Here is a 22,032-nt window from a genome sequence, read left to right as displayed (position 1 = left end):
ATTGACAGATTTGAATGAAATCTTTGATTAGCTATTTCCATCATGTTCTTGATAAGCAGACGCAAGAAACTGTCAAGATGGCTTGATAGTGTAAGGAGAATGTTGGTTGTTTAATTAGTCAGCTATTTATATTTTACAATTAGTGTTATGTGAGCTATATCACGATGGTCTGTAAGTTTGGCATAGCTTCTGGATTGTAGACAGGTTATAGTGACATAAATCTGGTACAGAACACATGGAACAAGCTGTAATCACAAAGAATGCTGTTGTGATTCCACTGTTGTCAGTTGTTAAAATGATACAAGTCTTCTGGTAATGTTCAATAATGTAACAATTCAATAACCTTCTCATGTGCCTACATCTTTAAAGGTGAGTGAGTGAGTTTAGTTTTACGCCGCACTCAGCAATATTACAGCTATATGGCGGCAGTCTGTAAATAATCGAGTCTGGACCAGACTATCCAGTGATCAACAACATGAGCATCGATCTGCGCAATTGGGAACCGATGACATGTGTCAACCAAGTCAGCGAGCCTGACCACCCGATCCCGTTAGTCGCCTCTTACGACAAGCTGAGTCGCCTTTTACAGCAAGCATGGGTTGCTAAAGGCCTATTCTACCCCGGGACCTTCACAGGTCGCCTACATCTTTAAAAGTACCATCAGACTGATATACATAATATGCAGACTTACAGAAAATTTTAGCATTAACATCTTTTATGACGTTCACAAACTCTATTCCAAGATTTGAGCCTGTGAAGATTGTTAGAATTCATGTCTTCAGTAACTTATGCTTGTAGTAAGACACTTCAAATGTTTCCCAGTTGCACAAAGTGATGCTCATGCTGTTAGTCACTGGATTGTCAGGTTCAGACGTGACTATTTACAGAGCACCAATACAGAGCTGCAATATTGCTGAGAGCGGCATTAAACAACCAAACAGACCAAATTCAATATGTAGAGACATCAAAATATACGTATATGACCATTGACGTAACTAACAGTCAGTCAGCATGGGTCAGCGAATCAGAAAGTACCTTTCACGAAATGATAACTCAACCCATTTCACGTTCTCAGCTAAAATTAAAAATCTGAAAGCTGAGCAAAAGAAAATCCTGGGAAGTCTTAAAGGTGACTGAAATTGTGTGGCTCTACTCCCAGTGGGTAAAGGAAAGACTCTTCCATTACAAATGTTAATACCATTGATGCAGAGACAATGTCTAGCATTTGAAATCGGTCGAACAACTGTCATTCGGAATGCTTTGTGTTAACCTTTAAAGGTTGCATGATTTAGAGAACATGACCTAGAAACCCATACTCCTACTGTATGGAAAGACGATCATTCTGACGTGACCTGTTTTGTGATGTCTTCAGATCTCTGTGTAGTGGTGATCAGCACAATTATTGTATTTTAACAAGACAAGATCTCTGGCCACAAAGCATGTTAACAGTTATCAATAGAAAAAGTCCTCAACCGTTTAAAAACTGTTGTTAACTGGAAGAAATAATGTCTGCTCCAACGTGCAAAACATCTTGTTCAATAATACAGCTAAGGATGGAATATTTTGTTACGTGTGCGGAACAATATTTCACATAAAGACAAAGATATTTGAACTGATGTGAAGATGAGACATGACACAGTAACACAATAAGATAAGTCATGACACAGTAACACAACATATTACATCCTGGAACAGCTGAAATCATCGCAATAATCACTGATCAGTTTCGTTGGAGCAATTTACGTCACTTTTATGCCTTTATAAGCAACTAGTTTGGTTTTTAGTTGCTCTTAGCAATACTTCAGCATTGTCAAGGCTGGGGACACCAGAAAATGGGCATCACACATAGTACCATGTGGGGAATCAAAACCCAGTCCTCAGTGTGACAAGTTGACACTTTAAACCATAAAGCTACCCCACTGCTTCCTCAATATCTCCAGGGTATACGTTCCAATAAAACTTCAACATATCCTGGATGTATCTATGGCTGGGCCTAATGAATTTATTACCTCCCTGGGTTGGCTTCGTATCCGATCACTTGTCTACGCTGGGAAGTTTAGCATACCAATCACATCTCAAATTTGCTTCTCAAATTATCTAGCCAATTAAACTTGGCAACACAATTGATGCACAGATACTCTGAAAGAGATAGAATGAGTTCTCGCATGTGTTTTTTCAAAGTTTCATACCTATCAATTTGTCTATATGATTTCCCAAACAATCTGAGTCGCACTGCGAACAAACCTTCGCAACTGCAAACGCTATCATGGTTGACACAGGCAAGATCTGTTTTAACAGCAGCTTAGCTGATTCCTTATCTCTGAGAATGTGATGCCAGCCAAGGGGGGTAATAAAATTATCGGGCCCAGATGCAGATGCATCCAGGGTATAGTGGAGATTTATTGGAACGTATACCCTGGAGTTGGTATAGTGGAGATTTATCAGAACATATACCCTGGAGTGAGTATAGTGTAGATTTATCAGAGCATATACCCTGGAGTATAGTGGAGATTTATCGGAACATGTACCCAAGAGTGAGTATAGTGGAAATTTATCGGAACATACACCAGAGTGGGTATAGTGGAGACTTATTGAAACATATGCCCTTGAGAAATCAAGGAAGGCCCCACTGCACATCTGTTTAGGAAATATGAATTTTTTTCACTGGCATCAGTACTTCACAGTAATAGATTAAACGATCATGATGATAGACATCTAACTCCTATTTTGAGAAAACTGTAACTGTTCACAATAAAACTAAACAAAATACAAATGGAATATTTCAACACTGTCAAATGAATCAGGAACTATTTCTTCAGAGGATTAAAAAAAATATCCAATATAAAACAAGCACACATCCCAGCAAATCAATCAAGCATGTGCCGTATGGGAGTTGCAGCGTGTAGCTCAGTGTATTGACGGTGTCCCACCAAACGGTGATGAAGACTGATGGTTGTCAGAAAGTGAGGAGATGAGTGTCCTGTTACAGAACAGAATCCCTCCAAGGCCATTATCACCTTCACATATTGACCTGGCTGTAATTTCATTAGGAAGCTGCCTCAATGCCCTAATTCCCAATGTTAACACCGTCTACCTATCCCAATGTCTTCTTTCGCATTGATTTCCATAAATTGGGCTGAACGGTCAATGATCTTGCTGAACGCTTGGGTCTGGCAGGACCATTTCCAAAGGAAAACTGAAGAATAGGTATGTAGATTTGAAATAATGATTCAATGCTTGCCATCTGCTGGGATCAAACAGCCAAACAATGCACCTTGTTGCAATATGTGTACCCTAAATAGCTGTCAGAAACTTGACCCAAAAGTCTGAAGTCCAAGTCCATTAAAATTCTGTTCTGCCTAGTGACCTCAGAAGTAATAATCCATATTATGATACAAAAGTCAAATGAAGACAGTGTAAACATGAAGCTATGGCTTGTAGACTGTTTGTTTTTAACTCTGTCTTCAGCAATATTCAAGCTGTGTGGCAGTGTTTTGTCAGTGGACCTGACAATAAGTGATCAAAATTATGAGCATCAATCTAGGCAGTTGGGATATGATATGTTTCAAAGAAGTAATAGAATCTGTCATCTCCAGATCCCATTATTTGCTAGCTCCAGTGGCAAGCATGGTTTACAGAAGACCAAATGTAACCCAGATTTTCATTGGTTTTAAGGTTAATAGGCTGAAAAAAATCAAATGGCAGAGACGTTTTCGCAGCATTGTGATGCAATATGTTTGATTTATTGTCACACCAGAAAGAGCAATAATTCTGATATATCATACAGGACTGTAAATGTCAAAGAGTCATGTCAACCAAGTCAACGTGGCTGTTCAAAACAGCTGTCCACTACAGGTGAATACACTGTGCACAAATTACAACATGTGTCAGTTTGCCAACCATGAATATATTCCCTTGAGAATAAACACGGTGCAAGATGACATCTGTGAACAAAGAATATTCATAATCCATACTGTACTCATAATCCACACTGCATCACTAACTACCAAAGGACTCCCAAGTTCCACATCCAGTGTCCTAACAGAACATCTATCTACAATTTCTCTTTTTTTTTCAAAAAAAAATTCTTAATTCTGAAAGTGACAAACATATAAAAAAATGTTTGCCTCATGGCTTTTATAATTTGCAAAGATTATTGCCTAAACGTTCGCAGTTAATACAGATAGTGTATACTTAAACCCACCCACTGAAGGTTGTGGAATGATTAAAAGCAAATTAAAAAAAAAGTCCAGAATATTTTGGCATGTGTCACCTGCCTCAGGACTCGTGATGGTCCAGGGTAGAATAGGCCTTCAGCAACCCATGCTTGCCATGAAAGGCAACTAACAAGACTTGACTTGATTGACTTGTCATAATATCCCAAATGTGTAGCTTGGTGTTCATCTGTTCCCATTTGCACAGAGCTTTGCTCATGTTGTTGATCACTGGACTATCTGGTCCAGCCTTGCTTATTTAGAAACTGTTGCCATATAGCCCGAATATTGCTGAGTGCGGCGTAAAACTAAACTTAACTGCCTCAGCTTTTTACCTGACATTTAGCATTCTTTTTAGGGCCCTCAGGATTCAAAGTGTTTTCCAGATGTTGTAATTACATACTTCATAAATTTTTAGTTAAGGTTTATCCTTATCTCTCTAAGTCAAGCAATTAAAATACTTTGTAGTTAGACATTCAAAATATTTTTCCTAACTCTATTTCACACACACACATCGAAACGACCAAAATCAGTTCAGGCAATAAATGTTACATAAGTAAGAATAAGATGTCTACTGAAAACAAGTGATGGCTCTGTGAACACATTTAATTTTATGTTGGCTTTAAAAGCTTAAACACTATTTGTAAGTGTAAATTCAACATCCTGAGTCAAGACATAATCATGACCATAGACGTTGCAGTGTCAGGTACGACTGCCATTAAGTCCTAGGTGAAATACTCAACCCGCACAGAAGGACACCCTAACTATGTACTCCCCATTCATCAAACAATGGATCATACTTAGACCCTGGCTTCATAGACAACGCCGAGGCCATGAACACTCAGTGAGTTTACAGGTACCTTTATACTGAGGAATGTTTTGTCTACCACAATGTTCTGTGTGCGATCAATAATACACCACAAAAGAGACGGAATTGCATGTTTAAATGTAATTCGAAATAAAATTTGATAGCAGTCACTGAGTGCTCACGGGGGATCTTGTGACAGAAGTATATGGAGGTATACGAACATACTGTCCCTTTGGCATTACAGTGTTCCTTGGTTAAATAACTTGTAAGAATTGTGTGTCATAGAAAGAAGGTTGTTTTACATTGATTTGAAACAAGCCCATGTGCCTCTTGTGGGAACCTGCATTGAAACATACCTGTGGGGACCATGTATTGAAACATACCTGTGGGGACCGTGTGTTGAAACATACCCATGGGGACCATGTGTTCAAACATAACTGTGGGGACCTGTATTGAAACATACCTGTGGGGACCATGTGTTGCAACATATCTGTGGGGACCATGTGTTGAAACATACCTGTGGGGACCGTGTGTTGAAACATACCTGTGGGGACCATGTGTTGAAACATACCCATGGGGACCATGTGTTCAAACATAACTGTGGGGACCTGTATTAAAACATACCTGTGGGGACCATGTGTTGCAACATATCTGTGGGGACCATGTGTTGAAACATACCTGTGAGGACCAATTTTGTTGAAAGGTACATTTGGGGACCATGTATTGAAACATACCTGTGGAGACAATGCATTGAAACATGCCTCTGTAGACCATGTGTTGAAACATACCTGTGGAGACTATGTGCTGAAACATACCTGTAGGGATCTGTGCTGAAACTTACCTGTGGGGACCCAAAAACATGTACTTCTCAAATAACATTAGGTCATAAACAGGATTGGATGGTACGGTTTTTGATATGGCCTATCAACAAGTGAAAATCGGTTAGAACTGCTCTTCAGTAACCCATTTTTGTAAGAGGCTACTAACGGGATCGGGTGGTCAGACGCATTTATTAGGTTGACGCATGTTATCATATCCCAACAGAGTAGATGTGCACATGCTGTTGATCACTGAATGGTCTGGTCAAGACTTGATTCGTTACAGACAGCTCTTGTGATGTCGCTTGAATATTGCTGAGTGTGGTGTAAAAACACAACCAACCAACCAACCTTATAAGTATATGGCTTATCACATGTCATCATGCCACAACATCACATATATTTCTGATTCAGTAGATTATTGGCAATGCTTCCTCAACTGGGTCTGCAAGCACCAGATAGTCTGGTTAAGGACATCCAGCCAAATACTCAATGTTGAATACTGAGCAACTTGAAATGTGAGTACTCATATTAAACATTCACTGCACTGATGGGGGCTCATAGAGAGGAGAACAGAATCATTACCAGCAATAATAACACACTTGATAGCCATGAAGATTCACACCAGGACCCATCACTGTCCCGAACAGAGGTCTAAGTAGGTCCTAAACATAGGTCTAAATAGGTCTTAAACATAGGTCTACGTAGGTCCTAAACAGAGGTCTAAGTTGGTCCTAAACAGAGGTCCAAGTAGGTCCTAAACAGAGGTCCAAGTGGTGAATGAATTTAACCTGCTGTAATTCACCTGCAATGCTGCAAATTCATCAAAATATCCTAATCACATAAAATACAAAAACACAGGGTATTACTGTTTTAGCTTACACATAATATTTTCATAAAAAGTAAAGCAATCAAACCTCAACACTAAGTAATTTACATTTAAATCCACAGCACATACAGCAAGAAACTCATACAGGCAAACATGGACCAAAATACTTTCAGTACAATTCTAAAAGTGAAATTCCTTTCAAATCATTTACCATAATGAGTTAGTTATTTTAATCAGTTTGGTTCTCCTTATCACAGATCCAGATGAGGTTTGATATGTTTCCTTGGTACACTGTCTTTTCTTCTAAGCAGGTGATCACGAATCATGGGGATCACGATAACAAACAAAAATAACCCTAGGTTATCAGTCGTCTACTTGAGGAGGTGTTAAGCAACCACATTTCTCTGCTGTTACGTACAGGTGTATGAATTATAACAGGGGTTATAGCCACAAGCCAATCGCACAAGTGAAACTTCAAAAACAGTTCATGATCAAACAGAAAAAAATATACTTTCTTTTCTATAGTTGGGATTGCAGATTTAACAAATAGATACCTCTATGTAAAATATTTTTGATAAATTTCACATAAATTGTGACTGTGACTGTCAGTACATTGTACAAAACGATCTTTAACAAAGATTACTATAAGCGACCCATACTGCAACATGGACGTACAATGACCGTCATGGTGCTTAGCTGTTTTATGCAGGGGCGCCCTAGGTTTTTTAAGATATAGAAATGTCTGTCCAGTGTGAATAAATTAATTGGGTGATGCAAAAAAATGCATCATGAAAGAATACTACATTATGTGAGATGCACAATTTCCTGGTTAGTGGTTCATCTGTATCATATAAAAAGAATGTGAAAAACTTAACACCTTTGAAAGATAACTTGGTGCTACCCCTGAATGGGCGCTAAATAAAGGCAATAAAACCAGAAATGTTCAGCTTGGGAGTTGATACTGTATCCAAGAGAGTGTGAATGTTAATCACCAGCATAGTAATTGGTATCTCTGTGGACTAGCACTGAGAACACGGTACTAGTCTGGACACAGACACAGACACAGACACAGACACAGACACAGACACAGACACATACAAAAGCAAGTATGTTGACACACATGCAGATGCAGATGCAATCACATGATCACTGACTATACTTAGTTGCAATCACATGATCACTGACTATACTTAGTTGCAATCACATGATCACTGACTATACTTAGTTGCAATCACATGATCACTGACTATACTTAGTTGCAATCACATGATCACTGACTATACTTAGTTGCAATCACATTATCATCGCCTATACTTAATATGAGTGCATTTACTACATGCACAATGTTATCTCATATCACACAACACATCGATGACCCCTAACCATTGTTCCAGTGTATTTAAGTCCAGACTCACCCGGTGTTTGTGAGGTGGCGCTGTCCGAGCGAAGGTGGACAACACGCCCCTCCTCTACTGTGGCCGTGTTGGAATAAGTCGACCACATTCTGTAGAAGCACGATATAACCTCAGTCAGCAACACATGTATCCAGAGACCAGCATCACAGTCATAAAGATGGAGGACTTTTCAGCTGCTCATTCCTTAGGGTGTGCCCTTTATTGTGTCACTTCACTGACCCAAAATTTACATCTGCGTGTTGAATATAATCTGCTACGGATCAATATCCTTCAGCATATCAATCCCATCAATAATCACTCTGTTTCATCAACAACTTGATTGTTTTCATCCATCCATCCAAGACTTTCGTTCTTCATTCTTCACAGTTAAATAAGTGTTTCCAAGTTGTGTAAGTCAATCACACAACAACATCTACAGTTCAATGTACACTGATCTGATCAATAACAGCCCTCAGTCTAAACTATGTACGTTATGTCAATAGACATCGAACAATGTCACTTTGACAATAGTCCACACACTAATGTCCAAGTTGTGTAAACACAGATAACATTTTCTTCAACCATAGTTGACTTCAGCTGACCCACTGCAAGTCTAATACCACAAGATCAAAGACTGTCAAACTCTCAGCAACCAACCAGCAACAATGGACTTTGTAGGTGATGGCTCAGCACTTCCTGACGCAACATCTGACTCCGCTTGTCTCCCCCTCCCTCCCCATACTCCACATGGACATAACAAGCATATGGCCGCCATTTCATTATCCTTAATTCTAGGCAAACACAGCCATCACACAGCCTCTGTTACCTGCTCACAGATCTTACTCTCCCTAGCCGGACACACAGTAATCTCCTCCTGATAGCAAGCCAGCTGCCATTTATCATTCTAGGCCATGCATGGTTAATCAATTGTTTGTGTTGAGTGAGGCCATTGTGTGTTCTCCTAACCTAGTATCACCTACAGCAACTGTTGGCAAGCTGGCATGGGTATGTTTACCGCTCGCTAAATAAATAAATAAATAAATAAATAAATAAATAAATAAATAAATAAATAAATAAATAAATAAATAAATAAATAAATAAATAAATAAATAAATAAATAAATTCTGATCATTGCTACCTTTCACAGCAATCCATAGACACACCAAACAGAATGTGTAAAAGGATTACAGAACTTTGATGAAAATAATACAGAGTACTCTAACTGCCTATGGCAGTATGCGATTGTTTTAAAATCATGAGAAGGTTACATTTCGTGATTTTGACATTACAATGAACTCTGAGTGCAGCAAAAAACAGAAATACGATGAAAATACTACAGAGTACTTAAACAGGTTATGGCAGTATGCGATTGTTTTAAAATTATGAAAACGCTTACACAGTTATTCTGACATTGAACTCTGGTGATGCCTTCTTTGGAGTTTGTAAAAAGGATTATTTTAGGGCCCTGAACAGTGAGAGATTAAAGAACTCAAATATATGTGTCTTTGTTTACATAATGGCTACCATATTTCCAACTGTGTATTTTCTCTGACAGTGACAATGACTTGTATGCTTATTTTGGAGATATTATTTTTTTTTTGAACATTTTTTATAAGCCACTTCAATTACCATTTTAAATGCACACTTATAAATATATTTTTTGGAAACATAAGGTAAACAGTTGGTAATAAGTTCATTAAGAAAATGCTTTCAACAAATGATCATGATCATTATTACTGCTTCAAACAGGCTAAAATCTTTCAAAAGCTTCAGTAATGGTTATTGCAACTGGAATTCAACAGAAATATAGTAAGCCTGTATGAAATCCTTCCTGACGGGCACAAGTAACTATTTGGCTCGTGCCTGAATAATCATAGTTAATCACGAGTATTTTTCTACATACACACAAATATTCAACTATATTCAAATTTTCTTATGGAACCAAATGTACGTTTGCTCTTTTACTCCAAAAGTAGCGTAGGACATCTGTATTTGGATGAGATGCTTCAATAACAATTCTTGTATCGTTGTCAAACTCCAAAAGTACTTTGGGTTGTGGGATGGCCTAGTGGTTACTGGGTTTGCTCATCATGTTGCAGGTCTGAGTTTGATTCCTTTCCTAGGTTCAAGACGTCTCAAAATAAAGTTGGCTCACATTGTGGCCTATGGACACAGTGTTTGCTTATCACACTGAGAGTCCAGGTTTTATGTATCAACCATTGTTATTATTGAACTGTAAGTAAAGGTGAATGAGTGAGTTTGGTTTGGTGCTGCTTTCAGCAACATTCCAGCAACATTACGGCGTAGGACTGTAGTGTAAGTAAAGTAAGGTAAAACCTGTAACCACTAACATATATCTCATCACATTGCACAACTGCTTCCTATCCTTATGCATTAGAGAAAGCTTGCAATTCATGCTCTCATGTAGGCTTCTGCAACAGAATGGGAACAATGGACAATTTATTCTGCTGGCAACACCCTGAGTAGGCTCACAAACTGTTGGTCTGATTCACTCTCTGTGAAAACACCCTATCCGTGTGCCTAACCTATAAGTAAGTTCACATTATTCACAGTAACCATGGCAAAAGATTTCACATGATGCAGGAATACTGCTGACTTGACAAGACTTCATCGAAATACCTGGAACAATATGTGAAACTTAATTGACTTGCAATTTTGTCCTAGTTCCTACAAAAATATCCATTCATCTTTAACCAAATTGTTTACCTTTTTCAGCCAGAATAGGGATGAGCATGATTGTGTTATATGGAAATCAATATCTTTTGGACTAAAATTTAAATTCAGGTCTCTTTATATATGGCTTATTTCCCTAAAGAATCTGAAGGAAACATGTGAGTCAAGATGGGGCCCAGAATTACAGTAGAGACCTAGCTGAGGTTATGAGAAACCAGCTACCTGCACAAGTAATCAGGACCACGATGATGAATGAAATGTGTGGACATAAAATGTCATAAAAATAAAAAAAACACTTTTCAACTTATATATGATCATCAAAACCTTTTCTTACTGTCTGTTTGGTAGAAACTTGGAAAAACTAACTCTAGTCCATTTGTCAAGTTGGACAATAACTCATGCAAATGCATATCTTTTCCGTCTGTAACTGAAAGGCACGATGTCACACATTTTCAACATCTGCACCCTCTTTAGCTTCTGATTGATACAATACAATCCCTTACACCTTGCCTGAAATCGATAATTGAAACTTTGAGGCAAACAAACAGCTTTAAAGCAGATAACACATGCCATATATGGAATGTAAACAACTGCTCCTTACATCGTAACATGTTGTAAACGGTGTTGTCAACATTTCCCTAAACAACAACTAGGTTCTGAAGTGAACATAGTGGGGGAGAATGGGGAATATATGTTATTGTAGCTTCCCAGAGGGTGGACAGTACAGATAAGTGAAATGCATAATGTATTTTAGGAAAATTGTGGTGTGACATTGTGCCTTTAACAACTCCAACAAAATTCAAATCATGTAGAAATCTCTTTGAACTAGTAAACCCAGTTAGTGGTAATTCATACAATGCATTAACAGAAAATGACTCTAAAGGCCTTGTTTGGACAAATAGATGAAAAGGTTTTATGCACAGATTGTTTTTGACCTGCATGGAGGATGTGTTTGCATGTACTGAAAGTAGGTTACGATGCGCCTGACAATGCAAATTTCAACCCCTATGCAAGAAGCAGCCAAAACCTTAAATGCTATCTGTCATTTTACCATCAGCAAGAGACTTCCTCAACACTACATCCAGATGATGCTAATCCTAACAGTTCCGACAGATGTAACAGCATGTACTCCATCGTAACGACAACCTCGACGATTGCTGTCTCCATATCCTGGCCAGAAGCATGCAACACAATATAACATGATCAAGAGCCGGAGTTGGGGATTTATTCCATTATTACTGACATAAATAAACTTGAGTTTGAGCAAATCAATAGGATTACTGCTATAAACCACAAGATCTTTATTGCCGCTGCGCATGCAACAACAGGCTTGTATTTAATAACACGCAATGGTTGATGGGGATTTGGAATTAGCGCTATGAAATCTATGTGCTACACATTCACAACTGCTTGGCTCTCTTTCATTTAGGGACAAGCTGAGTTAAAGGCAAGTAAAATGAAAGAAATGACAGATTTTGTTACAAATATCAATTTCCTAAGGTACATTATTCCTGGGGTAGACAAATCAAGCCATTGTCTCTGTTGTTATGCATCCTCATAACATAAGTTATGGACACGGCAACCAAATGGAATCGATGACAGAATAGCCCCATAACGACAATAAAAATCAAAAGTGGAAGTTGGCAGGTTGGGCAAAGACCTTTCTTATCCCATTACTACCCCAGTAGATGTATTTATTTAGGGGACCCTAAGATTAGACTTCAGACTTTTATTAATTTTGCCTCAGTGTTTATGTTATTTTTAATTCTTAAGTCTGATCTTGGTCGAGTGAGTGAGTGAGTGAGTGAGTTTAGTTTTACGCCGCGCTCAACAATATTCCAGCTATATGGCGGCAATCTGTAAATAATCGAGTCTGGACCAGACAATCCTGTGATCAACAACATGAGCACCGATCTGTACCATTGGGAACCGATGACATGTGTCAAACAAGTCAGCAAGCCTGACCACTCAATCCCGTTAGATGCCTCCTACAACAAGCATAGTCGCCTTTTATGGCAAGCATGGGTTGCTGTAGGCCTATTCTACCCCGCGACCTTCACAGGTCTCTTGGTCAAGCACCTGTGATAAAGCATATCTAAAAGTGACTGATGATGTATCATAATTATTAGTGATGCGGTCATAGCTGTCATGCATCATACAATTTAGTACTGATGTTGGTGTTACCTGCAATCTGTGAGATGCATATTGAGGTATTTAGCATATTTACATATATTTACTGATTTCTGAGATGCATACCGAGCACATGCAGGTATTTGGGCATATTCTGTCATCTATGAGATGTACATTGAGCACATGCAGGTATTTGGGCATATTCTGTCATCTATGAGATGTACATTGAGCACATGCAGGTATTTGGGCACATTCTGTCATCTATAAGATGTACATTGAGCACATGCAGGTATTTGGGCATATTCTGTGACTTACTTCTGTGCGCATGTTGCGGACATAAAGGTATTTACAGATATATGACCTAAGCACATATTTGCTCACGACAGGTTATTTAGATGTCAGAGTATTTGACACAAAATGACAATGCTGTGTATATGACTTTCACTCTTGACATGTTTATGTGGCATCAATCAACAAACACTGCGAGGTGTCTCGTCGTGTTTGACACAGAAGAAAACAAGATTTTTTTTATCTTATATTCACAAAGCCCTACACAAACCAATGATTTACAACTCAAAATACAGTCATATATTAACCAGAAAAATTCAGTGGTAGTACATATTGTAAATCATTACCGCTACTGTTTCAGTATTTACAAATAAAGTGAAAACAATATCTCATTCATTTATCATACACCTATTCAGACAACCGTACATACTATTTTGAAGGACTGCATAGCACTATCAGTATAATGTGCTTTTCAGATTTCTATGACACCTGTAAACAGACTTTAGCTATAAAAGGGATTGTAAATCAGGTGCTACTAAATCTGTACAGGTGACATCATCAACAACAGTGAAACCTTAGGGACCATTCATAATATATGGCTAGGCGGTCATGATTTTTATAGAGTTGCATGTACGATGTGAATGACACCCCAACCCTGCTTGTCGTGTACAAAATCAATGAACCACCCTCCAGAGTTGAGTTGAGTTGAATTGAGTTTTATGCCACACTCAGCAAATATTCCAGCTATATGGCGGCAATCTGTAAATAATTGAATCTGGTCCAGACAATCCAGTGATCAACAACATGAGCATCGATCTGCGCAATTGGGAATCGATGACGTCTCAACCAAGTTAGCAAGCCTGACCACCTGATCCCTTTAGTCGCCTCTTACGACAAGCATAGTCGCCTTTTATGGCAAGCATCATAATGGGTTGTTGAAGGCCTATTCTACCCCGCGACCTTCACGGGTTACCACCCTCCAGAACATGTGTAGAAACTGATGACCCCCACCTCCCCAACCTCCCCAGAACAAAATGGGTGACCCCCATTAAAATCATCACCACCACCCCTAACCATAAATCATGAACGGTCCCTAAGTTCAAAACTCTTGGACGTGACAAATATATAACATAAACTTTCTACTCATCCTTCTAAAATTGTACCTGCCCTATAGATCATGTATCACAATGAATGTAAGCTTAATTATTTCATTTCAAAATGTTTGCTTGGAACAAAACTACAATAAACATTACTTACCTTAGTCTCCTGTACAAACTTAGACTTTGACAAAATCCCACTACAAGATATGATTTTGGATCCAATAACTTTGGATATTTACAAAGCACAGTGCAAAAAAACGCTCACGTCCATGATCATCTTCACTGAACTCCATCCATTCAAGCTCAGTCAGCCATTTTGTCTCAACAGAATGCTTTCGTTTCCCAGTGTCATATTTCTTGTGACTAAATGTCTTTTTTTCAACTTGTTTAGCAAACATTCTATCCTTTTTCCTATCAAGAACATCCCCTACCAACAAGAAACTTCCTACTATCTGGCAAAGACAATTCAGAGTACCTTTAGAATACAGCACAATAACTTCTTGCGAGGATGTTAGGGTTAAGTTAGGTTAACCTAACCTAACCTTAACACTAACCCTAACGGTAACCAACCCTAAATAATCTACAATTACGTAAAAGAGTATTATGACATGTTTTCAAAGTTAGTGGTGCTGCATTCTAAAGGTAAGCCAAAGATTCGTTATTAGTGTCAGTTCAGATGAAATAGCAACCCAACAAAGTATTACTCAGTGAACTTGCCTCTTTGAAAATATCATTTACCCATGGCAGGTACATTTACTAAATGTCAGAATTGTTATATCATCAGATTAAATCAAAGTTTCCACCTCGTCTGTTTAATTTAATTTTCAGTTAGCTTACGTGATAAAATAACAAGTATTTCATCTAACCTGAAAATTACCTATGTATAATAATAAAAACAGATCACCAAAAAGGAAAAGTTAACGACATTTAACGATCGGTAATCACAAGCAGGGAATTCTCTACAGTGAAGCTTATTCTGATTCCATAGCAGTAACATGCAGTTGTGATGATTTTTCTCATTGGTCATTCTTTTTTATAGCAGCCAATCATAATTTTCAAAGACTTTAGGTTACAATAAAACCAGGCTGCATAATATCTTTTCAAAATGAAACGCAGATCAAGACATAAACTTTGCAATTAATTTTAGGGGAAAATACTGCTAATCGGGAATGACGATGTTGAAACTTGCTGGACAAACAAATTATGTTTTTCACTTGCCTGAAACAAATTTTACTCGGCAGTATCATTCATTACCACAAAGAAAAAACAAATTGCGAGCAAAAGCATAGAAGTGTATAAATTAAGAGGCGAATGTGCATACAAAAACAGCGATGCAGAATTGAAAGTATAGAAACTGTATGAAAATACAAAGATCAGCAAATTTAAAGAATAGACGCCTACAACCAACACAGCGAAAGCAAAACATGTCACATCGTAAATGCTGCCAAAGTAAGGTTTTTTTTCTTGTATGAATCATAAACTAAATGTCATTTTAGCAACTCATGTTTATTTGTTAATTCTATGTCTATCCATAATTGTTTTACTCATGATTAAGTATCATGTCAGTCGACATTATTAGAATATGGTTCGTGACGATATGCAGGCCATGACATAGTTGAATTTGGCTGGTCATTTGACCTGAATATGAGCTGACAAGTGGAATTTACGAGTCTAGAATGAACATGATGAACCCCCTTCAGAACATGTACAAAACTGATGATCCCCCTCTACCTCCCTGGAGCAAAACGGGTGCAGTATATACTGCATAAAAACCTGTAGAAAATACATCTTTCACTCATCGGACAATGCAGTTCCAGGCTCAGACTGTGAGTTCCACTACCTGCAGTGCGATAGATCCTCACCCAAGTGTCTATTGATATCAATTATATAACACAAGCTGATAAAATTACAAATATCTGAGGGTAAGACTTACATATCATCAAAAATCACTCTTCATTAGTTTCCAATGAAAAGTGTACATGTCTGAACATGGTACTACCATGAGACTTGTAGCATGCATTGTGATGTCATCAAGTTTATGACATCATAGCATTGTGAGTTCATGTAATTAATGACTTCAGGGCATTGTACAATACCTTCTCTCTCAAAACAAAATTTCAGAGGACATATTGCTTGATTTCACACAAGCAATATCTCCACTGGAACACAGTTTTGAATGATAAACACACTACTGAGTCCTACTGACCCTAGACCAGTGTGTGAAGATGACTGTTTTGCAAATTATCACCAAGCAGCAACCATCAAAGAGTTGGGTATCATGTGATCTCTGTTAAGTGACATGTCTTCGTCATTAGTTGGGCTGTAATTGTCATTTGATACTAAAGGTGAATGTAGTTAGGTAAACCTATCCCTTCACAAAGGGTTCAAATATCCAAAATGATTTGTTAATTTGTTGTTTGGTCATTGCTTAACAGAAATAATACTGCTTAATATCCGAGCCATTTGACCAATGGTCTTCCATGATTGAAAATAATTGAAAATTGGTCAAAACAAGCATTAAAACCAATCAGTGATCGTAAAACACATATTTTCAATTAATATGAATTTCGTTGTTTTGGTATATCACACTGGACTAAAGTAAACTAATATTAAATCTGACGAATATTCAGGAACAAACATGCGCTCAACAGTGTAAAGTAATCGTATTGTAGTCATAGTTTTGTGTTCATCACTACAGTAAATATTATTGTAACCTGTCTAGGAATAAATCTATTGTGAATGTAATTCGATACACTGATGTAGTGATAAATAGTTGCTGTGTACATAAACAGAACAATTTGTATGCAGAAAGTAAAATTACTGCACTTTAAAAGTTACTTTTTGCTACCAAACACAGAAATTCTCAAAAACCTGAAAAAATGGTGATTACATAAAAAATGTATGTATTTTGATTATAATCAACCATCAGTCCCTACAGGGCCTTCAATAATCGATGATGGATGTGGTTTCCCAACACCTTATTTGACAGAGACCTGTAAATAATTGAATCTGGTCCATATAACAAGTGATTGATATTGTGAGCAGCAGTTCAGCAGTAGGATGAAATACTGACTTACCTGCTGATGCAGCCTTCGGGTGGAATGGCCTTGGCCTTGGCCTTGGCCTCGAGGACTCAGACATGTTGACCCCTAGATGTCTTGTGCAGTGTAGGTGTCAATCATCTGTCAATCAAATGCTGATGTTAATCAAAGAAGATTGTTTGCTTCACCATATTTACAGGAAAACCTGTTTGATAGGAAACAGGCCCCACTAAGTAACTGAAGGAATTACGGCAATTTTGAAGGAACTGCATTTCAAATGTAAACAAATGCAGCCCACTCGTAAAACAACTGCAGCGATATTGGTAGTTTAGCAGAAATAACATAAACACAACGCCCCTATCAGAAACTATGTCAGTAATACTTGAAACACGCTCGGCCATCTTTGGAGATTTCTCGGTTCCGTTCCATGATTTGTCGGTCGCGTCCTGAAACTCACACATCAAAACATGGCATCACTAGAAGGAGCATCTGTCTCGGTGAGTTTTGTTTTTAGTTTCTACTGTTTTCAATTTATAATTATCTTTGACAACCGGTGTTGAATACATTTAGGTATGAGGTGTCAGAGATATAAATTAGTTTTTCGGAAAAGATCGTCACTGCAAAAGACCGTCATAAGTCATGCCCCTTGGGGTTGTTTATGTCTGAAAATCAGAAGCCTCCTGGGGCATGACTTATGACGCTCTTCCAGCTTTAGACTTTGTACCCTCATGCAAAAATGAATCCAGATCTTCAGCATGCGACCTGGGAGCTAGGACTGGCTTCACAAATACAACCAGTCAAGATATTTAGTTAAACAATCACAACATAATTATATGACATGGTCTAACCAAGTAGACTGTTTATTTATCATGACAACAAATGCATGCATGGCAAGCAAAATAAGCACTGTTTCAATCCTTGTCATCCATCTACACAATGATTTACAGGATGCATCCTATACACATAAGAATTGACAATGGACGCAACGAAATAGATTGGCACATAAAAAGTCCAAATACATTTTTTTTTCAAAATGATGATCAAGTAACAATCATTTACAATAATTTCCTACAGGCAGCACATCCTGTGCCTGCTCATCTTTTCACAAGCAGTTGGACTGCCAGACAGCCTAGCAGTGATGATGATGATGATGATTTGAAAAGTCAAAATGCACTTTCCAACACAATGTTACCCTGTCTAGCAGCATAGATAAACATATAGTTAGGGGCAACAATGGACATACGAAGAGACAACAACGGACAGATGAAGTGACAAGGACATTGTCTTGGACAATGTGATGACAAACACAGCCAAGAGGATGACCAATTAATTAAGTTATCAATGCCATCTACAGTAGTTAATGAAAGTGACAGAGTAGCGAGGCTAGCTCGCACGTCAATGTATGATGTGGTGACGAGAACAAGGAATGAAGGTCAGCGTGATACAAAGGACTGTAATAACGCTATACATGTCTTTCCTTTGGAATTAATGCGCACCAGACAATGATTAACATGACTCCTGGTTGGTGATGATCAATGAATCATCACATGGTTTGGCACTGTTAAACCTAGAAACATTGGGACACATGATCATCTTAACCATGATAGGTTCTTGGCACTCCTACAAAACTCTCCTGATTGCAGCACCAGGTGAACCTGCCCTTTGATTGGATGGATATGGCAATAGTGGTATATGAAATATATAAATGATTTATTACTACAGGACACAGGGCTATAGAATATATCATACAAACAGACCTATATATCAGGAAAACCACTCACACTGAGTTATTATTGACCACTGGGCATGAAACATGTTTATCAATTCATATGACCTGTTTTGTTTGGGTCAATATTTTTCAGAAAATGAACATATTGGATGAAAAACAGTTTGATTTGAGATATGATGTTGCGAGCCTCATTCCACAAACACAAAATGTGATTTGGATGCATTTTCATATGAAATATATTTGTGGGTAGTTGTTCATAATTTTTAACTAAAACGTGACATAAAATGATATTTCTATATACTAATTTTGGACACAATGATCAGTACTTGGATGTTGAAGAGTCTGCTATCTTAAAACTACAGACCGGCACAATTCAGTATTACATGTATTTTTAGATGTATACTGGCGTCTCCTATTCTCGCGGTACTTACGGATATTGGCTGAAATAATAATACAAACAGTTCTTTTCGTATGTATGCATGTTGTTTTTAAATGAAGAGATTCCCCCTCTACATGTGCATCTATCAACTGCTTGATTCATCAGGTGTATCATCCCACTTGACCTCGATGAAAAACATGGTCATCCACCGCCGAGTTTTCGAGGTGTTTCCCATTCTCGCGGCATAATGGGAAAGTAGAAATACTGACTTAGGTGTAAGGAAGGGGAATCTTATCTGAAAGGGCAGGAAAAAGTTACGATTTTTCCAAGTTGGTTAAAACTCAAGAATATTTGTTACATTGCAAAATTTTGATAATTCACAGACTTGGTCCACTTCCTAGTTACCGGTCAATGATGTAAACAACCACTAAGTAACATGCTTCAGCGATCTCGGCAGAAAATGTGTTTACTGCGAGAACAGGAGACGGCCCTATACAGTGAAAGTAAGACGCATTCATTATGATGGATGTGTTTTGTACAATTATCGGTTTAGTCTCTGTGCATCAATGTCTTTTTCATTACGCATTCAATTCTTCCAAACATATTCCATACACACATGCTAAATTTTGCAGATCTAACAATATAAATGCGTAACTGATACTCAAGCTTTATTTTTCAATGCATAAATGGACATCTATGCGTATTTTACCCAGCTACTGAGCTAATCTGGGTCTATGCTCGACATTTCCTGGATCTAACGGAATTATAATACAAGAATTCTGGCACAAGAACTCACTTATCCTGGAAAAATCAGGAAAACTCACAAAGACAAAAGGTGAAAAATGTTAACTGAAAACAAAAACAAAGAATCTGAGCTTCCTATCAGTATCACCACTTCCTTATTGCTCTGTGAGTTTTCAACCTCTGTGCATGATTTTCCAATGATGACTAGTCAACTATCAATGCATCACTGATGATGTAGTACTTAGCTTGTGTGTGCACAATAAACAGTCAACTAGATGATGTGTCGTGTGTTGAATTAAGCACATTTCTTGTTTAAGAAATCTGAGCCTGAGTGACACATTTGCACACAACCACAAACGTGTCTGCTAATATTAACACTGGGATGGAACATGCACGTTAGATTGTTGAGCAAGCAAGTTCCAGGAAAGGTATTAACAGCCATTATTGTGATAACGCTATATTATGAGATACATGAAAACAAAATTACAAAAATGAAGGTTTTCCTAAGCAACAAATCCTCACTGTAAAGAGAATGCAAAGACGAAACGGCGTGTATGCGGGAGAGAATATTTGGACAGCATCCCAATCACTAAGCTAGTCAGGAGAACCCAACCACTGACCAGCAAGCTCGGGGACAGGCTACTTATGGGCAATATATTTTTTAACAATCGGAATCAAGTCTGTTTACTAAACCTTGGCCAAGGACTGTTAGCATTGTGAATTTCGAGAGTCAGCTACTGTCGGTTGATGCACGCTTGCCAAGTTGTTTATTCTTTCTGTCAAAACATTCCCTCCTGTGTTGTCTAGGCTCGAGCTGATGTGTGGCCATAACGACTGGCCTGCTTCGATGTAAACATCAGGCACAAACCAAACGGACAGAAAATTGGGTTTTAGGAACAAATGACTAGAAACAATTACCTTGCACTCAACGTCCAAATCATCATTTTCTTCTTCTAAATCCACAAGCGAACGGTAAAAGCGGGCAAAGCTATTCCTACCTGTGATTCACTTCCGCTCTGGCGCATGCTGTTCGTTTAGTAATCCAGTTTGAGTTTGGTCACGTGGTTAATCCGAGCAGGTGCGACACGCCCCTTTCCACCCCAGCATCGATCGCTGTTAACTACAAATCACAAATATTGGTCATTATTACACAGGGACTGTCAAGAGCTTCATCAAAACAATGCTCAATAAGTATCATTCAATTGATTACCCATTGCCTATCGCCGAACAATAAACCTTCCTTGAAGCGTCAACACGGAGCAAAACCTGAAAATCAATATTTAGCTGCACGGGCAAGATGAAAGCGTTTTCAGGATATATTAACTGATATGGAACCAGTCTCTCGGGATTTCTATCCTCAAACTGTCCCGCGTGTTAATTTCATCGTACAGTTAGACAATGCAATTATTCTTTGCAATTTGTCACTCTATGTGACGTTCTTAGTTTTGATAACATGACGATTTGTGCCCTGTTAATTCATGAATATATACAAGTTGTCAACATCAACATAGCCTGCATATCCGTGTATACTTCTAATAACTTGAAATTAAAATTTAAAAGTGTGTTTGTATTGCAAATGTTTCCATGGTTACATTACACCATGTGTGAGTGAGTTTAGTTTTACGCCGTCTTGCGATCTTCATGCAATATCAAGGCGAAGGACACCTGAAATGGGCTTCACACATTGTACCCAAGTGGGGAATCGAACCCGGGCCCTACATTACACAAAGAGCTCGCAATAGAATATAGTGTACGAGCTTCAAGACTGACATTTATCTAAGCCTTTGAACGGTATTTTGAAGTGATGCGCTCAAAGGAGAGAAATTATGGATGTAAACTTCTCTGTTTTGAGGAACAAAACGTT

The 22,032-nt window shown here is 38.1% G+C and overlaps 1 protein-coding gene across 1 annotated transcript in view; it reads right to left on the bottom strand.

Annotated features, from left to right (window-relative positions):
- Window positions 1-21,186, bottom strand: part of LOC137258373 (E3 ubiquitin-protein ligase Midline-1-like) — a 50,751-nt gene extending 29,565 nt beyond the window's left edge. The window contains exons 1-2 of the mRNA XM_067796032.1: window positions 21,087-21,186; window positions 17,353-17,457 (exon numbers count right to left, since the gene is read on the bottom strand). Coding sequence (XP_067652133.1) covers window positions 17,353-17,416 — 64 coding nt within the window. The 5' untranslated portion in view covers window positions 17,417-17,457; window positions 21,087-21,186. The remainder of the gene's footprint in view (window positions 1-17,352; window positions 17,458-21,086) is intronic.
- Window positions 21,187-22,032: the final 846 nt, after the last annotated feature.

This window comes from Haliotis asinina, chromosome 12, assembly GCF_037392515.1.
Source record: "Haliotis asinina isolate JCU_RB_2024 chromosome 12, JCU_Hal_asi_v2, whole genome shotgun sequence".
NCBI classification, from domain to species: Eukaryota; Metazoa; Mollusca; class Gastropoda; order Lepetellida; family Haliotidae; genus Haliotis; species Haliotis asinina.
Note: the sequence above shows the minus strand (reverse complement) of the source record. Positions and strands in the feature narration are given on the sequence as shown.